This window comes from Pseudoliparis swirei, chromosome 5, assembly GCF_029220125.1.
Source record: "Pseudoliparis swirei isolate HS2019 ecotype Mariana Trench chromosome 5, NWPU_hadal_v1, whole genome shotgun sequence".
NCBI classification, from domain to species: domain Eukaryota; kingdom Metazoa; phylum Chordata; class Actinopteri; order Perciformes; family Liparidae; genus Pseudoliparis; species Pseudoliparis swirei.
The window spans coordinates 20,063,624-20,085,790 of NC_079392.1; the positions used below are offsets into that span (position 1 = coordinate 20,063,624).

Genomic DNA, 22,167 nt, shown 5'->3' on the forward strand with positions numbered 1-22,167 from the left:
AAGATGAGATGATTGGGACTGGATTTGTCTTGAATCTGTTTAAGATTTATGAGACGAAACGTGGAGGTGGAGCCTGTTAAGGTTAAAGCAACTGGCATGTATAGGATTTAACTGTATATGCGCTTTTGAAAGAGCATCTCCTCCGATGAAATTCCCCTCCGTCATTACCGCCTCGGACTTTCACTTAGAGGGGTACCTTCCAACTTCTCCAGTTAACCTTCAGTAACCACTGTAGGTTAACTGCCATCTTTATGTCTATGTAGTTGTTACCTTGTTAGGAGGATGCACTGGTGAATAACTTAAGTGTCCATGTTTTGGGTAAACAGTGTCTCCTTGTGTTAGTCTTATTGAATCACACTGTATGTGGTATGTGTCGTATTTTCTATGTGGACCATTCGTGGACATATCATTCAACATTGCTCTTTGCAACACACAAACCAATAATTATCCCACTGGGTTCAAATGAATTCATGTTTTCAATACTTGTCAACTCATTTCAAGAATTGTCTAGAATCCTGTCACATTCTCAACATTAAGAAAAACGTCAGTCTTATTCTGTCTCATTCAAAGACACTGATGCCATATTAACTGAACAGGTAACAACATGTAATTACAGTTATCATCTAAACCCCCCCTCGGCTTTGGATTTCTATACATTACATCTGTTGGTTCCTGGTTCAGCACCAAATTTAATATTCACTGATTAACTCAAAATGGAGGAGATTTTATTTTCTCTGATGTTGTGCACCCTTTTCTGCCTGTGAAGGTGCCCTTGCCTCTCTCACAGGCTCAGTGTTGTTCCCATCATGTCTCACTATGTGGTCTCACCGGTGGCTCTCTTTAAGTTTCCAAATGTTTGACACTCCTTATGATTCTTACGAATTTTGAATCATACAGTGTTATGTAAAACGCAACCAGCTGCGTTTAATGCCTTACAGTTTGTTATCGTCAATTACTGCACATGTATGATGCTTTATACTTGAACTATGATACAAGTGCTCCATCTGAGTATCTTACTCCTATCATCATCATGTCTAACTGAATCATTCAAAAGACAGATTAACCATTGTGTTGTCCCCATTAAAACAGGCTGATCAGCATTGTGCTGTGGGTCACAATAACAAGGAATCGCCTTCAGTGACGTATCTGAACAAGAAACAAGGAAGCAAATGAATTACGAGAGATGTTAGTTTCAGTTGCGTTTAAAAACGAGATATCACAATCGCAGGTTTGCAGATGAACAGTTTACTGTGAAGAGAAATGACCATGGCTAGATACGTAAGTAAAATGCTTGCTTTATTATGCTAAAAACAATAATAGTGGAATTTAAGATATTAAAATAAAAATGGCAGGATCAGCTTCACATGTTTCAGATGTACTGTATTCAAAGGAAAAATCCAAATAACTCGTCGGTGGAATTAAAAGTGTATATATATATATATATATCCCTCCGTATACTGATCTAAATGTACAAAGAAAATGGAAATAATCAAATGACTGTATTTAAATTTTGTTACAGTGAAGGACGTTTACTCAGACTAATTAAAATGTTATTTTGACCTGTTAATTCTTGTTGCACTATTTGAATGGTTTAACCTACTTATGTTTCGGAAGTTCCTTTATACCAATGCAAAATTCTTACAACCCTCTGATAACTCACCTACTTGCCTCGAAAAAAAATAGTATTTGAAGAGCCTTGATATTAATTGTAAGACTGTACGTCATTATTCCTGATGTTGGTGCCAGTTACAATTCTCCATTTAGAAAGATCTGTTCCACAGGTGCATCCTAAATCTCCATCACTATCATCAAAACCTGAAATGAGGACTATTCTGTGTAAAAGGATGTTCCCTTCTGTATAGCTCAGACTTCTGCAATTTATGCCAGGAAGCTTTGAGCTTATTTTGTGAACTTTTGGGTTGCCCGACCTTCCTGACACTATAATCATCATCTCTGTTACAGTTGTGTTTAGTGTCTTGACTTTAGGATCAGCAGTTTAACAATATAAATCTTAATTCAAGGTCCAATTACAAGCCATTTATGGAGCTTTCAGCCACACTTCACGGCCTTAAATCAGCAATCGGAGTTTGCTCCATTGAGTGAAGTTGATTACATTTTCATCATGTGACCTAAGTATTGCATTTTGGTTACATTATGACGGGTGAGATTGTAACCGCTGTCTTGGCTCAGAGATACAAAGTTGAAAGCTCTGGATATTTATTTGTATTATCTTTAAGTTCAATAAGACTTTGTCCCCTTTTGAATTCATCATACTCTGTTGACTATTTGCCCAAATTAAATTCACGAAAATGTTACATTTCTCAACACCCACCACCATGTGATAATAAAGAAAATCAACAAGTGATTCATCTGAAAAAATAAGACTGTTGTCCTTCTAATGTTTTAGCGAACAATGATGGAGTTGCTCTTCAGTGTTGCGATCCTTTTTCAAGGGTGTGAATCGGACGTGAGATGCAGGGATGGCCACGGAACGGAGGTGGACTGGTTGGTAGAAATGTTGAACTTTGGCAATTCCCATTTTCACCTATTCTCAATGTCAGCTGAAAATGTGATATCATATATTTATCTCTGTATCATTAGGTATATAGTATACAAATACCCCAGTGGGATGGATGATTTGTCATACCTGTACATGGATGAGAGCACCAACGGATGGAAAGTCAACAAAAAAGCAATCAACAGTACATCTGGTCCTCTGGCAAACACCCTGAAACCTCTTTTTGACTTCTACGACAGAAAGGTGATGGATTAAAAGTACATGTGTCTCTCTTGCACAGAGTTTAATATGCAAATGGTTTCAGATAAATGTTGTTTTGTTGCAGACTGAAGGCTTTGGATACATGCTCTATAATGATCAACCTCCACAACTTCCAAATCAAACAAAACCTCAATCTGTTTCTCAATCATATGGCCACAGTAAAGGTGGGTGCAGACATTTTATTAAGTTTAAAGTCAAATATATGATGATGTAACAAAGCTCTGTTTATCTTGTCCTTCTGTTCTTCTTCCCAAAGGAGTTGTGATGTTGGACAAACAAACAGGAGTTTGGCTCTCACACAGTACACCAGGATTTCCCGTTTATCAGAACAAAGACTTCTGGCCAAACAGCGGAAATATGAATGCTCAAATTTTTATGTGTGTGACTTACTCCTATAAGACATTCAAAGAAATAGGTAGGTTAATGCAGGTTACATTCATGGAAGTTAGTTGCCAAAAAGAATAACTTCAATTTGAATTCTCAGCATTGCAGCTGGAGTACATCCATGGTTACTCATACGACTCTAACATCTCGACAACCTTCCACGAGGAGCTGCTATGTGTTGCACAACGAGACTGCTACCCAAAACAAGAACCCTGGTTTAGTGTGAAGACGCTGACTTCGATGGGTGGACAGTCGTTTTCCAGCTATGCAAAATACACTCGTTTTGGGGATGGTGAGTAGATGCAATTAATCAATCAAACAGGATTCAAGTGTTAGAATTTCTAGGTTGACGATAAGCCCAACAAGTTTTTAACAAAGTAACATTAGTAATACGTTTTGTAAAAAAATTCAACACCACAGCACAGGATGTTTGTTTCATATTATCTTATGTATGTACAACATTTATTTATAAAATCGTATCCCCATGGTCTGTTTGTACAGGGTTTACTCTTCAATTTAAAAGAAAACAGTATTGTGTTTTGTTTTGTTTTCAAAACAATTGTAGATCTTTACTCCGGCCTTATTGTGAAGTTCTTGGAGCAGAATCTGTATGTCAAGAGCTGGGGGAAAATGCGATGCCCGCTGCCTTCTACCTGCACCCCTGAGGGTCATCATGTGAACAATGTGGTCGAAGTGAAGCTCCCGAAAAGGAAGTTCTTTAAGTCTACTGTAGATCACTCCAAGTGGTGTGTGACTCCTGATGGTAACTGGACCTGCATAGCTGATATGAACCGCGAAATGAGTCAGATGAAAAGGGCTGGAGGAGCAATATGCACTGAAAATGTTGCCGTTGCGAAGGCATTCAATAAAATTGTCAAATTATGTGACACATATAAACCTGCACCTTACAATCATGATGCTCATTCTCACGAGCTTTAAAGGCACAACCCTTTATTGCAATGGAAAGAAATATGTTTTTGCACGACCAAAAGCTAAGATACAAGACTGCAGCCAGATATCCCTGGATATTACCTACAACATTACATATTCAGTCCTAAAAGTGTTGCAAGCTTGACATTTTAGAGGTTTTAGATACCATGTTTGGTGTAACTTCAAAAAAAATTAAAGATTTTAAATCATGCCTTCAGCATTTACTTCAATACAATCAGGATAATATTACTGCAGATCAAATAAATTGGAATTAATGATTATAATGCATGACATTGAATTCCAAATGTTAGGTTGCTGCCGTTTTGTTTTAGTTTGTATCCTGTTACGAAGCTTTCGCCGGAGACAGAAAGTTACATGCAAAATTCAAATTACAGTATAACTCTTCGATAAATGGGGAGTGAGAGCGTTATTCTATATTGGGAATTAACTAAATATTGTAAATGGAATTTTAGACAATGTATTATTATTTGGATGTCGTGTGTAGAGTAACATGCAACACAACACATGTGCTAAATGCAGATCATATCATTTAGTTCCTGTATTAGATGCACAATCTTTAACTTGAAACTACAGGCATAAGTGAAGTAAATTATAGTTATTTTTATTATTGTTTTCATGCTTTATTATCACATTGGGAAAATTGAGCAAATATATATGCTAGGTGGAGCCATTTTACATTCTTATGGTTTGACTTGTTCAACACACTGGTTCAAGTTAATCATTCAGGAAGTGGCTTTCTATTTTAAGTGGAACTATCTTTACCCAGTGATACCACACCTTCCTGTTCACACCACCATACTTTTAGAATTCTGGGTCCTAATCAGGTGACCATTATTATAGTCAACAGTTTAAAATTTCAAAAACAAATCCTTGGAGAGACATTTTGTTGTCTAACATTGACTGTTTTTGCAGGACATTTACAGCATAATATTAGGGTTGGTTGCGTCTGAGTCAGAAAGATGTTGATGTTTTCTCAGGTTGAAATGTGTGGTGTTTAACTGCATTGTACTGTATTGTGTTTAAAATATGGTGTCTCCTCTATGTATATTCTGTTATGTACATGTTCATGGATATACAGTATATAAAGTGTTTCATCTTATTGTGATTGTGGTGTTTAACTGGACCTGCATAGCTGATACGGACAGAGGTTTTAGATACCATATTTGGTGTAACTTTAAAAATGTTTTAAAGATTTTAAATCATGCCTTCAGCATTTACTTCAATACAATCAGGATAATATTACTGCAGATCAAATAAATTGGAATTAATGATTATAATGCATGACATTGAATTCCAAATGTTAGGTTGCTGCCGTTTTGTTTTAGTTTGTATCCTGTTACGAAGCTTTCGCCGGAGACAGAAAGTTACATGCAAAATTCAAATTACAGTATAACTCTTCGATAAATGGGGAGTGAGAGCGTTATTCTATATTGGGAATTAACTAAATATTGTAAATGGAATTTTAGACAATGTATTATTATTTGGATGTCGTGTGTAGAGTAACATGCAACACAACACATGTGCTAAATGCAGATCATATCATTTAGTTCCTGTATTAGATGCACAATCTTTAACTTGAAACTACAGGCATAAGTGAAGTAAATTATAGTTATTTTTATTATTGTTTTCATGCTTTATTATCACATTGGGAAAATTGAGCAAATATATATGCTAGGTGGAGCCATTTTACATTCTTATGGTTTGACTTGTTCAACACACTGGTTCAAGTTAATCATTCAGGAAGTGGCTTTCTATTTTAAGTGGATCTTTACCCAGTGATACCACACCTTCCTGTTCACACCACCATACTTTTAGAATTCTGGGTCCTAATCAGGTGACCATTATTATAGTCAACAGTTTAAAATTTCAAAAACAAATCCTTGGAGAGACATTTTGTTGTCTAACATTGACTGTTTTTGCAGGACATTTACAGCATAATATTAGGGTTGGTTGCGTCTGAGTCAGAAAGATGTTGATGTTTTCTAAGGTTGAAATGTGTGGTGTTTAACTGCATTGTACTGTATTGTGTTTAAAATATGGTGTCTCCTCTATGTATATTCTGTTATGTACATGTTCATGGATATACAGTATATAAAGTGTTTCATCTTATTGTGATTGTGGTGTTTAACTGGACCTGCATAGCTGATACGGACAGGGCAGATGGATCAAATGGTATGGACCATGTAACGCAAGTGCAGACACCAACTCAAGATCCCAGACAATTTTTCCCCCCTAAAAGATGAATTAATATAACCATTCTGTTAACACTCTATATTAATTTGCTTTGTTTGTCTGTCGAAAAAAATAAGGGTTTCATCTCTTAAATAATGCCCCCTCTCTAAGCTTATTGTTGACAGGAAAAGCAAAAATTATTGGACCAATAAACAACGTTTTCTAGGATGATTAATCAACTTTAATAATGTAAAACACTGTAACATAACACTGGCATCATAATATATATTTGGTGAACATGTTGGATTCATGGATTAGTTAAGTGTCTAACAATTGATCTTTCTTGAATTTGTTGTTTAGTTTTCGGCAGCAATAAGCAGCAGTTTTGAGTGGTTGAATCTATAGAAACTCACTGTAAATTAGGGCCCCCACTGCCCCCTTGTGGTCAATAAAACAATTACCGTCCATTTAAGCTGTACAGAGAAACTTTCCCCCTTGAACAGATGAATGCATACTTTCAAGCATACATCTGCACAGTGAAGATCAAACATCCAAGAGAAGTAAAACACATGTTTGAGTGGAAAAGGGCTTTAATGACCATAGTGTGGTGACACGTAATGTAACATAATTCACCTTTAGGAATAGTGTTGCCACACGGACTGATTAAGTGGTAACACAGGGGGAGGCAGGTCATTCATACCTCCTCACTATGGTGGACAGGACGACTCGTTGGCCGGAGGCAGTTCCGCTCGGGTCGACGTCGGCCGCTGACGTTGCCCGGGCTTTCATTGCAACGTGGGTGTGTCGTTTTGGCACCCCATCAGACATTTCCTCGGACAGGGGCTCGCAGTTCACGTCCGAGCTCTGGAACGCGGTGGCTGGCGGTCTGGGGGTTAAGCTGCACAGGACTACCGCTTACCACCCTCAGGCTAACGGCCTCTGTGAGCGCTTCCATCGCTCCATGAAGGCGGCCCTTAAGGCCAGCCTTACGGACGGCAACTGGGTCGACAAGCTGCCCTGGGTGATGCTGGGGTTGCGTACCGCGCCCAAGGAGGATCTGCAGTGCTCTTCGGCGGAGTTGGTTTACGGTCAGCCGCTGAGGGTTCCAGGGGATTTCCTCCCGAAGGCGTCGGCTCCCTGGTCGGCGAGGGCCCAGCGGGCTTTCTTGCTGGACGCGGCGGAGGCTTTCGCCCCGGTACCTACTACTCAGCACGGTACTCCGGGGGTTCAGGTGCCCACGGATCTACGCTCGGCTGGGCACGTTTTTATCCGCCACGACGCACACAGAGGTCCCCTGCAGCCTCCTTATGATGGACCTTTCAGGGTCTTGGAACACGGGGATAAGCACCTGGTGGTCGACCTGGGTGGCAAGGCGGAGCACATCTCGGTCGATCGGGTGAAGGCTGCTCATTTGGACTTGGGCCAACCGGTGGTGCTCGCTAGGCCGCCGAGAAGGGGCCGCCCCCCAGCTTTGACTCCTGTCACGGGTGCTAGACCTGTTGTTCCGGTCCCTCCTCTTACGGGGACCGCACAGGAAGGAGTCGCTTTACCAACTCCAGTTATTAGGAGCCGTTGTGGTCGGCGTGTTGTTCCTCCCCGCCACGCAGATTTTGTTTATGTGTGAATTCTGGGGGGGCTTGTGTGGTGACACGTAATGTAACATAATTCACCTTTAGGAATAGTGTTGCCACACGGACTGATTAAGTGGTAACACAGGGGGAGGCAGGTCATTCCTGCTAACTCGCTATGCTAGGCAGTTGTGTTGTTAAGGTTCTCTGCCTGTATGGATATTAAAGATTGGAATTCGATCCTGAATACTCCGCCTCCGACTCCGTATCTCCGGTACTACAATAGGAACTTAACCAACTAGGTCTCCAGACCCAAAGCAGCTCCCAAAATATGTTATGAGAAGAACTATTTATGTTAAACATATCAAATGCAACGAACAATGTAGTCTCTCAATATACATTTTTAAATGTTCCTGAAGGTGTGTGTTTGTCCCCGCTCTTTCTCCTCCTCGCCACTAAGTGTCCCCACATTTTCATCCTCGACCGCCACGACTGGGTCCTTTCCGGTTCCGGTTGCGAGCACACGAACAGGAAGCTCGCTCCACACACGTGAAAATAACTTTGGCAAAACATACAGCCTACCCAAGATGGACATTACAGAGGTTTCCGTGAGTCAGGACAGCAAATGGAAGAGAAAGAAGCCTAACAAGCCGAAAAACAAGAGTGGGAGTAAGGGGGGCAATGGAGAAGCCGACACGAAGGAGGAGGTTAAAATGGAGAAAAGCGAGGCAGATGCTGCCTTCCCCCCCACCTTCAACGTGTCCGAAATCAAGAATAAACAGCGAAGACACTCCATGTTCGTGAAATACAAGCAGGAAAAAAGCAAGGTAAAGATCTATACTTATACGAGCAAGGAAACTCTGCGGGTGTATGAGGTCAACCCACAGTCTACGTCACTCTGAGCTAAAACTAACGTTACTGCAGTCTGATGGAACACTCACGCTAATTAATAGAAATAATAATAATGGATTTTATTTGTACATCGCTTTAAAAGTGACACAAACGCACTTTACATCAAAAGCAATAACAATATCAACAAGATAAAGTACATAACGGTAGAAAACAAAACCAAAACGTAGCTTACATAACTAGCATCAGAGGTTAAAAGCGGATTTAAATCATCCATTAATTAGCCTATAAAGATCAGGTCAAGTTGACTTATTTTGAGGTGTTGATTTAACTTTTTCGGTGTTTGTTTGGGTGGTAATCTCAGCTACTTATATTTTACCTCATTTTAATTGAGTACTTCCAATTTTATGGAATGTTGTATATCTATTTTACTACATTTCAGAAGGAATATGGAACTTCTTACGTTTCTCAAGCTGCAGTTATCAGTTACAATACACATTATCAACATATATAATTAATGCATCTTTTCGTGCTGGAAGTAATATTTATTACTGATCAATCTAATGATAATGTATTCCAATTTAATTACACAATTCATAAAACATCAGACGATAGTCAATTTACTTGAGCACAAGAGTTGCTGCTTTTGTCTGTCAAAAGATCTGAAACACAAGATATTCATCAGATGAGAGCAGAACCGTATCACATTTGAGAAGCTGGAACCAAGAATATTTAGCATTTCTGCTGGATATCTGAATTTGAGTTTCAGTGCTAATGTAAATATAAGTTACATGCTCTGGCATTTCAGTGTTTATATTTTGTCTGTCTTTGTATTTCAGCTCAAGATCCAGCTGAAGAAGAAAAAGAAAAAAGAAAGGAAAGCTTTAGGTGACAAGGTGAGTTGTTTTACTCTGTGTATTGTCCCATATGTTGCTATTATCAGTCAATGGCTAAAGTGTATGAACTGACCTCCTTAGTTCAATACATTTTTACCATTGAACAACATTATTATTGGGCTTTCATATATTTATTTTGTTTTGTCCCACATGAAGGCGCCGCCAAAAGAGGTGCCCAAGACGATAGAGAACCAGAGGGTGTACGACGAGACGACAGTCGATCCAGGAGATGAAGAGGTGTTTACCAAGTTTGGTCGAGCTTGTTCGAACCATCTCAGGCTATATTTAATGCATTTGCATTAACGTGTGTGTTTTTGTGTACAGATTGCATTTGACGAGGGAACTGATGAGTTTTCTTCCTACTTCAATGGGTTGACAAACCCTAAAGTGCTCATCACAACATCAGACAGACCAAGAGGGGTAAGTGCTCTGCAAAATACATGTTTTATTCAGCATTGGATTGAAGTTGACACAATCTGCCACCTTATATCAGATTTTAGTCGCAATGCTCTTAAGGGTAATGCTTTTGACCGTTTGTTGAGGCAGTTCAACATTTCGTGTATGTCTTGATATTTTGAGAGATGCTGTATAAATGTTCCTGTGGTGTTGCTGAGGCTTCTTCTCGCTCATAATTTTCTGACAACATCTGAAACATTAATAGCTCTCTGATGTTCATCGTGCAGAGGACGGTGAAGTTTTGTGAGCAGCTGGCGACAGTAATCCCGGACGCCCATGTGTACTACAGAAGAGGTTTGGCCCTGAAGAGGATCATTCCTCAGTGCCTGGCCAGAAACTTCACCTACCTGATGGTCATCAACGAGGATCGCAAAATGCCCAGTATCCTCAAAGACGGCTGTGTCAGGAGAGGGGAGGATGATACGCAATGCTCTGTATACTCTTCATTCATTACTTTGCTGTCATTTAGATAAGGAATGAGGACTCTTTAGTTAAATCTATGCGATTAGGATACTTTCTTTTTTTACAAAGCTTTTGAATCTCACTTATTTCAGAGACCACTTTTTTAAAGTGAACACTCAGTGATGAATATGCGAGTTGCAATATGTATTTAAACGAGTGTAATGTCTACGCTAACATTCTTCGACACAGAGAGCTAGTCAAAGTTCTAGCTCACCAAGTCCGACCGTATTCGACTGCCTTAACCTGACATTCAGATGGTTTGGTTCTCTGTCATCTTCCTGATGGGCCGACTGCACACTTCAAGATCAGCAATGTTCGACTACGCAAGGAGATGAAGGCAAGTTGATCAATTTCAATTATAATCTTTATTATTAAATGAGACTTTTGTAACAGAGTTCTTGTTTACATGCATCTCATAGAAATAAAAAAATCTGAGAACCTTTATTGTAGATTTGTCAACTTTGCTATCCGACCTCAATTAATGCTTGAATGTTTCCATGATTAGCTGTTGCATTCAAGCCTATATCTTCCAAATTGTTTGATCATCAATATTGTCATTTAACATATGAAGCCACTGTTTAGTATCATGACAGAAGTCATGTGATCTCCTCGTAATTGTAGTGTTTTCTCGTTTGCAGAGACGTGGCAAAGATCCAACTGAACACTTTCCAGAAGTGATCCTCAACAACTTCACCACGCGGCTGGGTCACAGCATCGGCCGGCAGTTTGCTGCCCTGTTTCCACAAGACCCTCAGTTTGTGGGGCGGCAGGTCGCCACCTTCCACAACCAGAGAGACTTTGTCTTTTTCAGATTTCACAGGTGAGTATTTCAACTGAATTCTGACCGGCCTTGTATTCTATCTCTCGTTTTCCGGAGGTTGTTCAAGACTATTTATCTTAAATATATATGGTCTAATGAATGTGTGTTCTGATTTTTCAAGATACATCTTTAAGAATGAGAAGAAAGTTGGTATTCAAGAGCTGGGACCTCGCTTCACCCTCAAACTGCGCTCTCTACAGAAAGGCACCTTTGACTCAAAGTTTGGGGAGTACGAATGGGTCCTGAAGGTGAGTTTTTTGCTGAAACTTGTGAGATGATGGAACCAATGCCACTTTATTAATGTTTGCCTAAATTTCCATACTGGCTCTTTAGTGCCAGGATGTTTGATAGTCATACAGATTTCTTTGCACATCGGTGAAATGTTTGAAGTATTTTCTTTTATGTAACTTTTTCTGTGAAGCTAAAAAAATATATACACTTCTTCTGTTTCCAGCGTCATGAGATGGATGCCTGCAGACGAAAGTTCCAACTTTAAATGCAGAATAACAACCATCTTTTGTGGTCAGGCAAGGACGGTTTATTAACAAAGATATTACTGCAGTTTTTGGCTTTCCACAAATGGACTTAGAAGTGGATATCCAGACTCTTTGTGGACAACTCGTTATCACTTGTCCTTTCAACTAAACTTGATGACAACACCGATGACTGGATTATTTTTTTTGATATCACCAAGTTGAAACTCACTCTGAAAACCACTTCTTTAAAGCTACATCTGCAGGCGATGAGTGGGACGGGAGCCTGTGGGTTCATCGCAAGGACTTTACCCTCTCTGTTAGTTTGGCGACCCCGGAGAGGAGACATGCAGGCGCTCTACATGAATCCGAATAACCTGAATACAAGTGTATATGAAAATTGTCCTGGTGTATAGAGTTCCTTTCAAATGTTTTTCCACAAACCGTATGAATGTGGCCCAAAATGAGTGAGTCATTGTGAACCTGCCCGCTGTGCATGCCTACCTATTACATCCTGGTTGGTGCAAATGATCAAGAGCAGTGACTTAAATGCCACAGTTCCTGGAAATGGTGACGGGTTCAAATTGTGTCCACAGTGCAGCCGCTTTAGTATTTGATAGGACTTTCAAAAATAATTATGGATGCTACGTAGAACACATTGCATATACTCATTTTAATAAAACATGTTGCTACCAGTTTCAAATCTGTAAATGTGTTTCTCAATCAGGAATGAAAAATGTACGATTCAAAAGGAATATGTGTGTTTGTGTGTGTTATTTACTTCTTGGACTAATGTGCCCGCTCGAGAATTTACAAAGGCAACATTTGTTTTGTTTTTACTGACACAGTAGTTGCTCGTCCCCAAATTCACATGTGCTCCATTGGCTATTTCAGTCTACAACGCAGGTCCTGCGGTCCAGTTCCATCAAGGCAACACACAGACCAAAACCTACAGAAATGTTTTTTGCATTGGTTAAACCTAACAACCATTTTTCTACAGTACTGTACATGTCATGTGAGTTCCAACAAGTTTAATTTAGAATTCATGAACCCTTTATGGGTCATTTGAGTAAGTCATAAAAAACAGTCATATGTAAATGAGATGTATCTTTTTGCTGAAGATTACTCCCGGTATTACAATGTGGCTATTCATTATGACCGTATGTAAACTTGATGTGTTTACTTAAGTTCAGTAGATAAACATCTAATACTATATATATATATGCATGTGTGTGTTTGTGCACACACACAAACTGAATGACTTAACTACGAGGGTAGTTTTACCTCTAACTGAAAAGTGCTCGACTGGGCGGACCCTGTTCTCCACCACCACCTAATGGTTCCAAGATGCTTTACAGTTATGATATGCTCTCGTCATCTCATAATTTCCTTTTGCATAAGTGATATCTCAAATGTTTCATTGATCTATTCAGGCCAACAGCAATGTTTCAATGTTGCAGAGTTGCAGTGTGTGGGTAGTTAGCCTAATTACTAACATTACTAGCAAATGTTACTAGCTAATAGAGATGCTCCGATCAGGTTTTTTGGTGCCAATCATCGATCACTGAAATCAGTATCTGCCGATCCTATAATACCGATCACGGTGTCGATTGAAGCATTCTATTTATTGTGTAGCATTATTTATGAAATGAATTATTCTTAACAACATTGGTTTTGTATTTTAAGTATTTACAATTAAAATACATTAAATACACAATTTAAATTTAGTACATTAAAATTGTTTAATTGCCAGTGTAGGGGATTTCAGATATGTATGGAAAACATCTGCATCAGTCTTTCCCTGGAACTCTTGGGGAAATCTATATACAGGACTTCAAATAATCAGAAATGTGCTTTTTTAACATACAAAAGTCAGACTTTTATTTTTATAAACTCTTCCTTGGTACAGTAAAACTGTTTTAATTTTAGCATAATTTAAGCTAAATCTCAGAAACGATCTATAAAGAAACAAAATCAGTTCATTGTTTACTTTTATATGCTAGTGTATGATTTGTCGACATCTTATTTGGAAAAACGGATGTTTTTCACGTGGTTCTTTCCGCTAACTTTGCAAAACCGGATGTTGTGTCACGTGAATCCTTCCGCTAACTTTATCAAAACCCTCGCGCGCTCCCGATCAAATGCGTGTACCGTGAACATCAGTATATAGGTGCACAGAAATTTAAGTGTCGGCTGAGTTGACCGCAGTCAGTGACTCAACTCGGGGGACAGGGACGGCGCTCGGTGCGTGAGGAATGAGGATCCCCTCGTGGGACCTCTGCACTCTGCCGGCCCTCGCCGGGCGCATTGTCTCCGTTGCGGTGCGCCGCGATTAAAACGTCTCTGATAGTAGTTCTCTCAGATTTTATGTCATCTGATCGGCCGTTTTGAGAACGCCGATCAAAACCGATAATGGGAATATCGGCCGATATGGATCGGCGCCGATCAGATCGGAGCATCCCTACTAGCTAACGTTAACAAACAACTACCCGGGCTTCTTGATATCTACTTACCCTCTGGTCTAGTCCCCTTTAAACCATGTCAAGTGAGATAATTCCAAATTATATGTCCCAGTCTGGCCCACAGAGTCCCGATTTAACCCTTAAAAAACACTGATTGAACTGGAACGCTCACAATTTTCTGCACTAACATCCCAAATTCATTGTCACTCTGTTTTTATATTTTACATACATTACTCTGCTGTCTTTAATGTCTTTTTATATTTATCCTGCTATTTGTAAATTACATGTATGCACGAGGAGAGCGTATATATATATATGATATCAGAGCTGCAAACTCTCACGGTTTGACCGTGTGACACACGCTTTTGCATGTTTTCACACGCTCTCACGCCACACAACCAATTTCTCACGGCAAAAGAAATTCTGATTTTGGGCCGAGGCGCGTTGGTTCCTTTTCAAACTCCGCGACGATAGATGGCGCTAAGGAGCGCATCTGTAAACCTATTCGCTGCATAGACATCCTATTTACCCCAAAGAGTCCCGGAGTCAGCAACAGAAGAAGATTTTCAAACAGACACAACGAGCAGAGACTGCGGTGTGTTAATGCAGGGCTCTCAAGTGTCACGCATTTCGGTCTTACGTCACGCACTCCCGCCACACATCGTATTTCTCACGGTGAAAAAACTCTCTGCTATTTAATGTTTTAATGTGCCGCAGCGCGCAAACATGAGCTGGCCGCGCTGCCCTCACCGTGGAGGAATCAAGCGCTCCCCTGGAGGTCTGCTGTGAGGTGCCACTTATCAGCCAATCAAAAAAAAGAAATGGGCTACACAATAGCGAATCAGAAAAAACCTATCTGGGTAAAATTTAATCCAGCAACCAATGAAAATAAAGCATCCTGGATAGATATGTCACTCTTGCCCATCTTCAAAACTTAAGAGCCCTGTTAATGACATGTGGTTCAATTAAGTACTCACTTATGGAGGACTCAAAATGACTTAAAGGGTACCTGTAGTGCAAAACAATATGTAGCCAGATCAAAAGATAATGTGTTTCTAAAGGTTATTCATGCACTGACGGTCCAGTATTCAATAACAATACGTAGTTTAGGCTGTTCAAAGTCCTCAACTCCGACATGCGACATTGCACTGGAGCTTGAATATGTCGCGGGTGGTGTGACGTCAGATCGTTGATAGATCGACAGCCAGCCACAGCGGATGTGTTCAGATACCAATATAAACAACGTCGAGCGCTCGCAAACAAATGCTGAGAGATTGATAATATGGACGATGAAAGATTGTCTGATTCAGCAACTGGATACTTGTTTGAACCTTTAAAAGCAGACTATCCCCATTTAGTGAATTGTGACAGCGATGATAGCGATGATTCTGATGAAGTTGATGCCGAAGGACCGCCGGTCCAGATGCTTCACCGTGCGGACCGTGCACGCAAGTCGGCGGACGTTTGGTGCAGTTGTGGGAAATGTGTGCCACAGAAAACAGACATAGAGTGCATTTGTTGTAAAGAGCACGAACTTATGTCCGATGATATAGCAGGGCTCTCAAGTTTTGAAGACAGGCAAGCGTGAGATTTCCATCAGCACCCGATACAGCTGACTGTTGCGCGCGCCGGCATCGAGCCGAAAAGAGTTGTCGACGGGGTGCTAGCAGGGGCGTGTCTAGGGGGTGGCCAGGGGTGGCACGTGCTACCCCTGGAATCTGATTGGCCACCCCAGGTGCCACCCCATATGCTAAACTATGATTGGCTATCTGCCCACGGAGGCGGGAACGTTTGAATTGTGTGACTACCGAACTTTCATTTTCAACCGACAAGAAGACATCAAGAAGACATCAAGAGATTGCGGCTACTCGCTCCTGAAAGATGTGAGTAGCTAGAATTATTGATAACAGTTACACATAATGAGTCAGTGGTTTAAAAAGTTTGAACTGTAATAAGCTCAAAACTTTTTTGATTTTCACGATATGTGGTGCAGGTCTGTCATCATCGCGACTGTCGACAGTGTCGACTGACTCAGCTTGCTGCCTAGCAAACCTGTCCAGGGATTCTTAGCTCCTGAAAGATGTGAGTAGACTTATTGATACACATGTGTGAATGGTTTAAAAGCTAAAACGTTTTCCCATCTTATTTTATTATTTCCTGACTCAGCTTACTAGCAAACCTGTCGTCATCATTGTTTGGTTATTGTCAACGATGCTAACGCTAACGCTAATGCTAACGCTGATGCTAACGCTAGCTAACTTAACGTTACAGTATGTAAATCTGTCTTGTATCTCTTCTAACTTTGTAACATTAGACCTGAGTAAGTTTTGCATGTCACATTCATTCATGCATTCATAATTAGGCTAAATGTATTGTGCAAGATATAGTGATATGCATCATGACATGCGACTATTACAGTATGAAAAGAAATCAGAACATTCAGGGATTCTTCAAAAGAAAGAAATCCAAAACAACAGAGCAGGACAGAGCAGCAGAAGCCAGCAGTGCTAGTCAGTCTGAGGATGAGAGCCAGCTTGACTCTGCTAGGGATGTACAGCAGGAGCCTCCAGCTTCAGCTGTACACATGGGTATGTAAAATCCTGATAGTTCCAGATTTCTCTTTAGTAAGCACTTATTTGATTGCCTTGATAATATCAATGACATTGTGGTTAATTGCCAGACATTGAAACTAAAGTTGACACTAACTTCTCAATTAGTGTAGAAGTGCAATAGTCATTATTTCATTTTAGTCATCTGGGTTGCGTAACATACCACTTAGCCTACTTACAAAAAGGCTGATTTTATTATCATTCTGATGACAACGTATGTGTTTTTGTAGACTCAGACAAGGATACTGGTGATGAAGGCCCTTCATCTTCACTTGCACATCAGGGTATGTAATGTATGCATCTTTATAAAACTATCTGCTATGACTTGAGATGTTTCACTTTTGCTATACTTATAGTGGCTTATACTGAGATTCAGGGCAAAGCCCTATTTTTAACAATACAGGTGTGAAAAAGCTAAATATGACTAATTTGACATACAAATAAATTGATACAACTGTTAAAATCCTATATTACTTCAGGTGTGTCAAGTCAGCCACTCTCTGACAATGACACTGACACTGAGAACCATCCAGCAGTACCTGCAGGCCATGCAGTGACACGTGGGGATGGTGATGCAGCAGCCCTTGTGGCCCCACCTGGACCTCATGGTATGCCTTAATATTTCATATGAAATATATTGTACTTAATTCAATTCTTTCATCTGTACTAATGCCCCAATGAGCACTTCTGTCCCAACAAGTACATGACACTGATCCAATTCTCATGCTTTTGTCACTTTCAGATATTTCACAGTCAAGAGCAGCAGGTCCCTCTCAGCCTCGTTTAAAGGTTTTCCAAGAACCCTCCAAGGTGAGAAGAGGAGGCGTTCAATCCAGTGTGGTTTAACCACAATTCCTGGCTTGAATACTCACAAAGCAAAGATTCAGCCTACTGTTACGCATGCAGACACTTCTCCCTGCCTGGCGTCAGAATCTGTTTTCTCCTCAGAATCAGGCTTTTCACACTGGGAAAAAGCAACGTACAAAGATGCTGGCTTTAAGTTGCATGAGAAATCTGAGTCTCACATTAATGCCATGTTTGCTTGGAATGAGCACAAGAGGCTATTGCTTACAGATTCTTCTATCTTAGATATGATTAACAAAGAGTACAAAAAGAAAGTTGAAGAGAATCGCAGTTACATTAAAACAGTTGCAGATGTACTGCTTTTGACAGCAACACAGAATATAGCACAAAGAGGTCACCGTGAATCGGAAGAATATGACAACAAAGGGAATTTCTTAGGAATTCTAGAAATGATCGCTAAACACAATCCTATGGTAGCCCAAAAAATGAAGGACAACGCAATGCAAAATACACAAGCAATACCATACAGAATGAAATTCTGCAGTGCTTAGCAAGTATGGTGCGTGATGAGATTGTGAAGGAAGTGAAGGAGAGTGTGGTATTCTCTGTCATTGCTGATGAAACCAAAGATCTGAAAAGAAGGAGCAGCTGTCATTAGTAGTTAGGTATTACTACAACGGGGCTGTGCATGAAAGCTTTCTTGATTTCCAACATGCCCAACATCTAGATGCTAAGGGGCTCAGCGAAATGATCATCCAGTGTTTAGAAAGATATGGCCTTCAGTACAAAGAAAATCTTGTTGGACAAGGTTATGATGGGGCCTCAGTGATGAGTGGCAAACACACAGGTGTGGCAGCCAGAATTAAGACAGAGGCTAAACATGCGTTTATGTCCACTGTAATGCGCACTGTCTGAACCTGGTCTTAGTTGACACTGTGAAGTCAGTTCCAGAGGCTGATTGCTTCTTCTCACTGCTTGAGAAGCTCTATGTGTACATGTCAGGATCTTATGTGCACCAGAAATGGCTGGATGTTCAAAAGGAGATGTATGGGGCCAGCCTAGGAGTTACAAAAACTTAGTGACACAAGATGGGCATGTAGAGCATTGGCTTGCAGGAACTTCATGGATAGGTTACCAGCTGTGTTGTGTGTCCTTCAAAATATAAGCGAAGAAAATCATAGAGACAGATCCACTGATGCTCGAGGTTTGCTTGCACAGATTGACCTCACATTCATATCCCTCCTTGCAACCTTCCGAAAACTGTTCGGAAACACAAAGCTGCTTTCTGACCTGCTACAGTCACCCTCAGTTGATTTAGCTATGGCAGTAGACATGGTGGAGTCTAGGGATGGGCGATATGGCCTAAAATCCATATTGCGATATACATTGCAGCTATTGCGATAACGATATATATCACGATATATACTGTAAATCATAATAGAACCATTTCAGAACAGGTTACATAGACTCTAAGGAAAGCCAAACTGCTAAATGTATAAAACAAAAGAAGAAAGAAACTTAGTATGTCGTTTTGAGAACATTTGCGTTGCAGACGGTTGCAGCTCGTTGTCACGGTCGCGACCGTGTCACCGGCTTGACGCGTGGGGGCGTGGCTGACTCGGCTGCCGCGCGCACACACCGCAAGCAATCACAAATCAACGGGACTATAAGAACCCCAGCTTGACACCCACGAGTTGTGGGATCATTGTACTATTGTCACATGCGTTATTGTTATATTGGGGGCGGCTTTAGCTCAGTGGGGTAAGAGGGCCGTCCTGCAACCGCAGGGTTGTGGGTTCGATCCCCGCTCTCCCCATTAGTTGCAAGTCGAAGTGTCCTTGAGCAAGGCACTGAACCCCAGTTGCTTCCCGGGCGCTTCACCGCAGCCCACTGCTCCTTAATAACTAAGGATGGGTTAAATGCAGAGAACTAATTTCCCCTTGGGGATAAATAAAAAGTGTATATTCTTAATGTACACCCGCCAGAGGATTACTCGTTCCGTCAGCAGCCAGCCGATCATCCGTCTGCCTAGTGCCTACCCGTTCCTGCCTCGCGCCTCCCGCGATCACCGCCCGTCCCGCTGGGTCCACATCCTGTACACATCGTGACACTCGTGGCACTTTATATTTCGCGGGTCATGGATAGATCGCGTCAAACATGCAATATCGCGATAGAGCAATATAACTAAGATCTCTATCGTAGGCCATTTTTTATCGTTTATATCGTATATCGTTTATATCGCGCATTCCTAGTGGAGTCACTTCACGATACACTTCAGGAGTACAGGACTGAGACATTTTGTGATCAACTGTGGCATGACATAGTAGAGACAGCCAAACAGTGTAATATAGCTGTTGAGAATAGTGAGAAGAAGAGATCACAAAAAGTTAGCTCCAAACTTGGTGGGTCTTATGTGACATGTACTATAGGCTCATGGAAGGGTAATGATGACAAAGATACATTCAGACAGAGACTACTCTACCCCATCCTTGACTCCATGATTGGTGAATTGGAAAGAAGGTTCTCAAAACCTAACTGTTTTATAATGAAGGGTTTACAGGCCCTAAACCCTAAAAGCAGTACATTCCTTCAAGACAACCAAGTATTTGGCTTGGGTGAAATGTATGGTTGTGATCAAGAAGATCTTACTCATGAGCTTCACCAGGCTAGGAGAATTTTGAAAAGGAAGGCTGAGAGTGGGGCAAGAGAGTTGGCAAGCATTCTAGACTTGACTGTGTTTTAGAACCGTACCAAGAGGTGTTTCATGAGCTCTTCAGGCTGTGCAAAATAGCTGTAGCCCTTCCAGTCAGCAGTGCTGCCTGTGAGCGGAGCTTTTCTGCTCTAAAGCTAATTAAAAACCATTTGAGGACAACAATGGTAGATAGCAGGCTAAGCCATTTAGGTGTGCTAAGCATTGAGTCAAGAAGAGCTAAGGCATTGAACATGGATGACTTTATAAAACTGTTTGCAAGCCAACACAAGAACAGGAGAATTCAACTGTTTTAAATGTATCTGGGCTGTTTTTTGTTGGCACTTTACTTTATACTGTGACAGTTTTAATTGTATTTATTTTATTGGCACTTTACTTTATACTGTGACCGTTTTCAATATTGTTGGCATTATTACTTTATTTTAAGTTTGTTGGCACTTACTCTGAGAATGTGCATTTTCTTTTGTATATACAGTACTGTACAAGTTGTTAAAGAATAAAGTATGGAAGTTTTATATTACATTTGTATGGTGTCACTCTGTTGAGATTGGTAGGTCTGTTTATCTTTTAAATTAAACTTTAAACACAGGAATGTAAGACACTATAAAGTAATTAAAGTAGATATGGATAGTAGAGACAAAAATGGTAAATTAATGCTATTCCGTGCCCCCCGCCCCGATGTGCACTCGTACTTCATGCCACCCCTACATAAGTCAGTTCCCCACTTGGGCCACCCCAGTCAAAAAGGTCTGGACACGCCACTGGGTGCTAGTGACTATTTCTACTCAACAATCGATCGGCGTATTGAGCACCCCTGCATTCAAGCATTAAATAGCCGAGAGGTTTTTTCAGCGTGAAGAATTAGATGTGTGGCGGGAGTGTGTGAGATAAGACCGAAATGCGTGAGTCTCACGCTCAATGCGTGAGACTTGAGAGCCCTGATATAGTGTCATTAGACCTCATCTGCTTCACACAAAAGAGTGAGCTTGATAGCTACATCGCGCACAAGCCAGCGCTGGAGATGTCTTTCATTGATGCAATGATCGGCCGACATGTTCGGGGGTGCTAGTGACTTTTTCTTTGCTCCGTCCGTCCCGATGCGCGCAAACCGGTGTCGGGAGCTCCGCGGCGCACGAGACGGCGGGCAGAGGACTGTCAACGCAACACGTAGAGACAGAAATGACGTGCTTCTGCTGTAATGTGGCGCTATAGAGAAAGTGACAGGGGGGCGGGCCAATTTTTTTTTATGTCATGCGATCTACCAATACTACGCCGCGATCGACTGGCAGGTCGCCGCGATCGACGTATTGAGCACCCCTGATATAGATTGTGTAATTCTTGAGGCCACCGATCTATCCCAAGAAGCAACACGTGTAGAAGTGGCTCCGGATTGGCTGAATTCCTTTCAACGACTCTACGTCATAGTTAGCTTTGAGCTGGAGTAAATAACTAGCAAAATGGCTGCGCCCACGGACTCGGAATGTTGACAAAGAAATTTAAATCCTCGGGCTATGCGTGACTTGTTGACAATAGCGGCGGGGTAAATATGATTTATTTGATGCGCCGAATGGATGTAGCACGTTGTTGTTTTGCACTACAGGTACCCTTTAAGTATAAGTAAATAAATAAATAAATAAATGCATGAATAAATATAGAAATAAATAAATGCTTAAATAAATGTATAAATAAATGCTTAAATAAATGTATAAATAATAAATATAGGAATGAATAAATATAAGTTATAAATCAACAGGACATCATTAAATAAATAT

General features: G+C 40.8%; 2 protein-coding genes across 2 annotated transcripts; both read left to right on the forward strand.

The window, feature by feature from the left end:
- The first annotated feature begins 13 nt into the window (after positions 1-13).
- On the forward strand, positions 14-6,223 carry LOC130193458 (deoxyribonuclease-2-alpha-like). Its single transcript, XM_056413919.1, has 7 exons — positions 14-1,278; positions 2,408-2,505; positions 2,602-2,761; positions 2,844-2,943; positions 3,036-3,194; positions 3,264-3,455; positions 3,729-6,223. Exons 1-7 carry the CDS (start codon positions 1,261-1,263, stop codon positions 4,100-4,102), a joined length of 1,101 nt encoding a protein of 366 aa, XP_056269894.1. The 5' UTR covers positions 14-1,260; the 3' UTR covers positions 4,103-6,223.
- A 2,133-nt stretch (positions 6,224-8,356) lies between these two features.
- Positions 8,357-12,565, forward strand: rpf1 (ribosome production factor 1 homolog). Its single transcript, XM_056413918.1, has 9 exons — positions 8,357-8,681; positions 9,543-9,599; positions 9,756-9,836; positions 9,924-10,019; positions 10,283-10,436; positions 10,772-10,854; positions 11,156-11,337; positions 11,459-11,585; positions 11,792-12,565. Exons 1-9 carry the CDS (start codon positions 8,442-8,444, stop codon positions 11,831-11,833), a joined length of 1,062 nt encoding a protein of 353 aa, XP_056269893.1. The 5' UTR covers positions 8,357-8,441; the 3' UTR covers positions 11,834-12,565.
- The last annotated feature ends 9,602 nt before the right edge of the window (positions 12,566-22,167 follow it).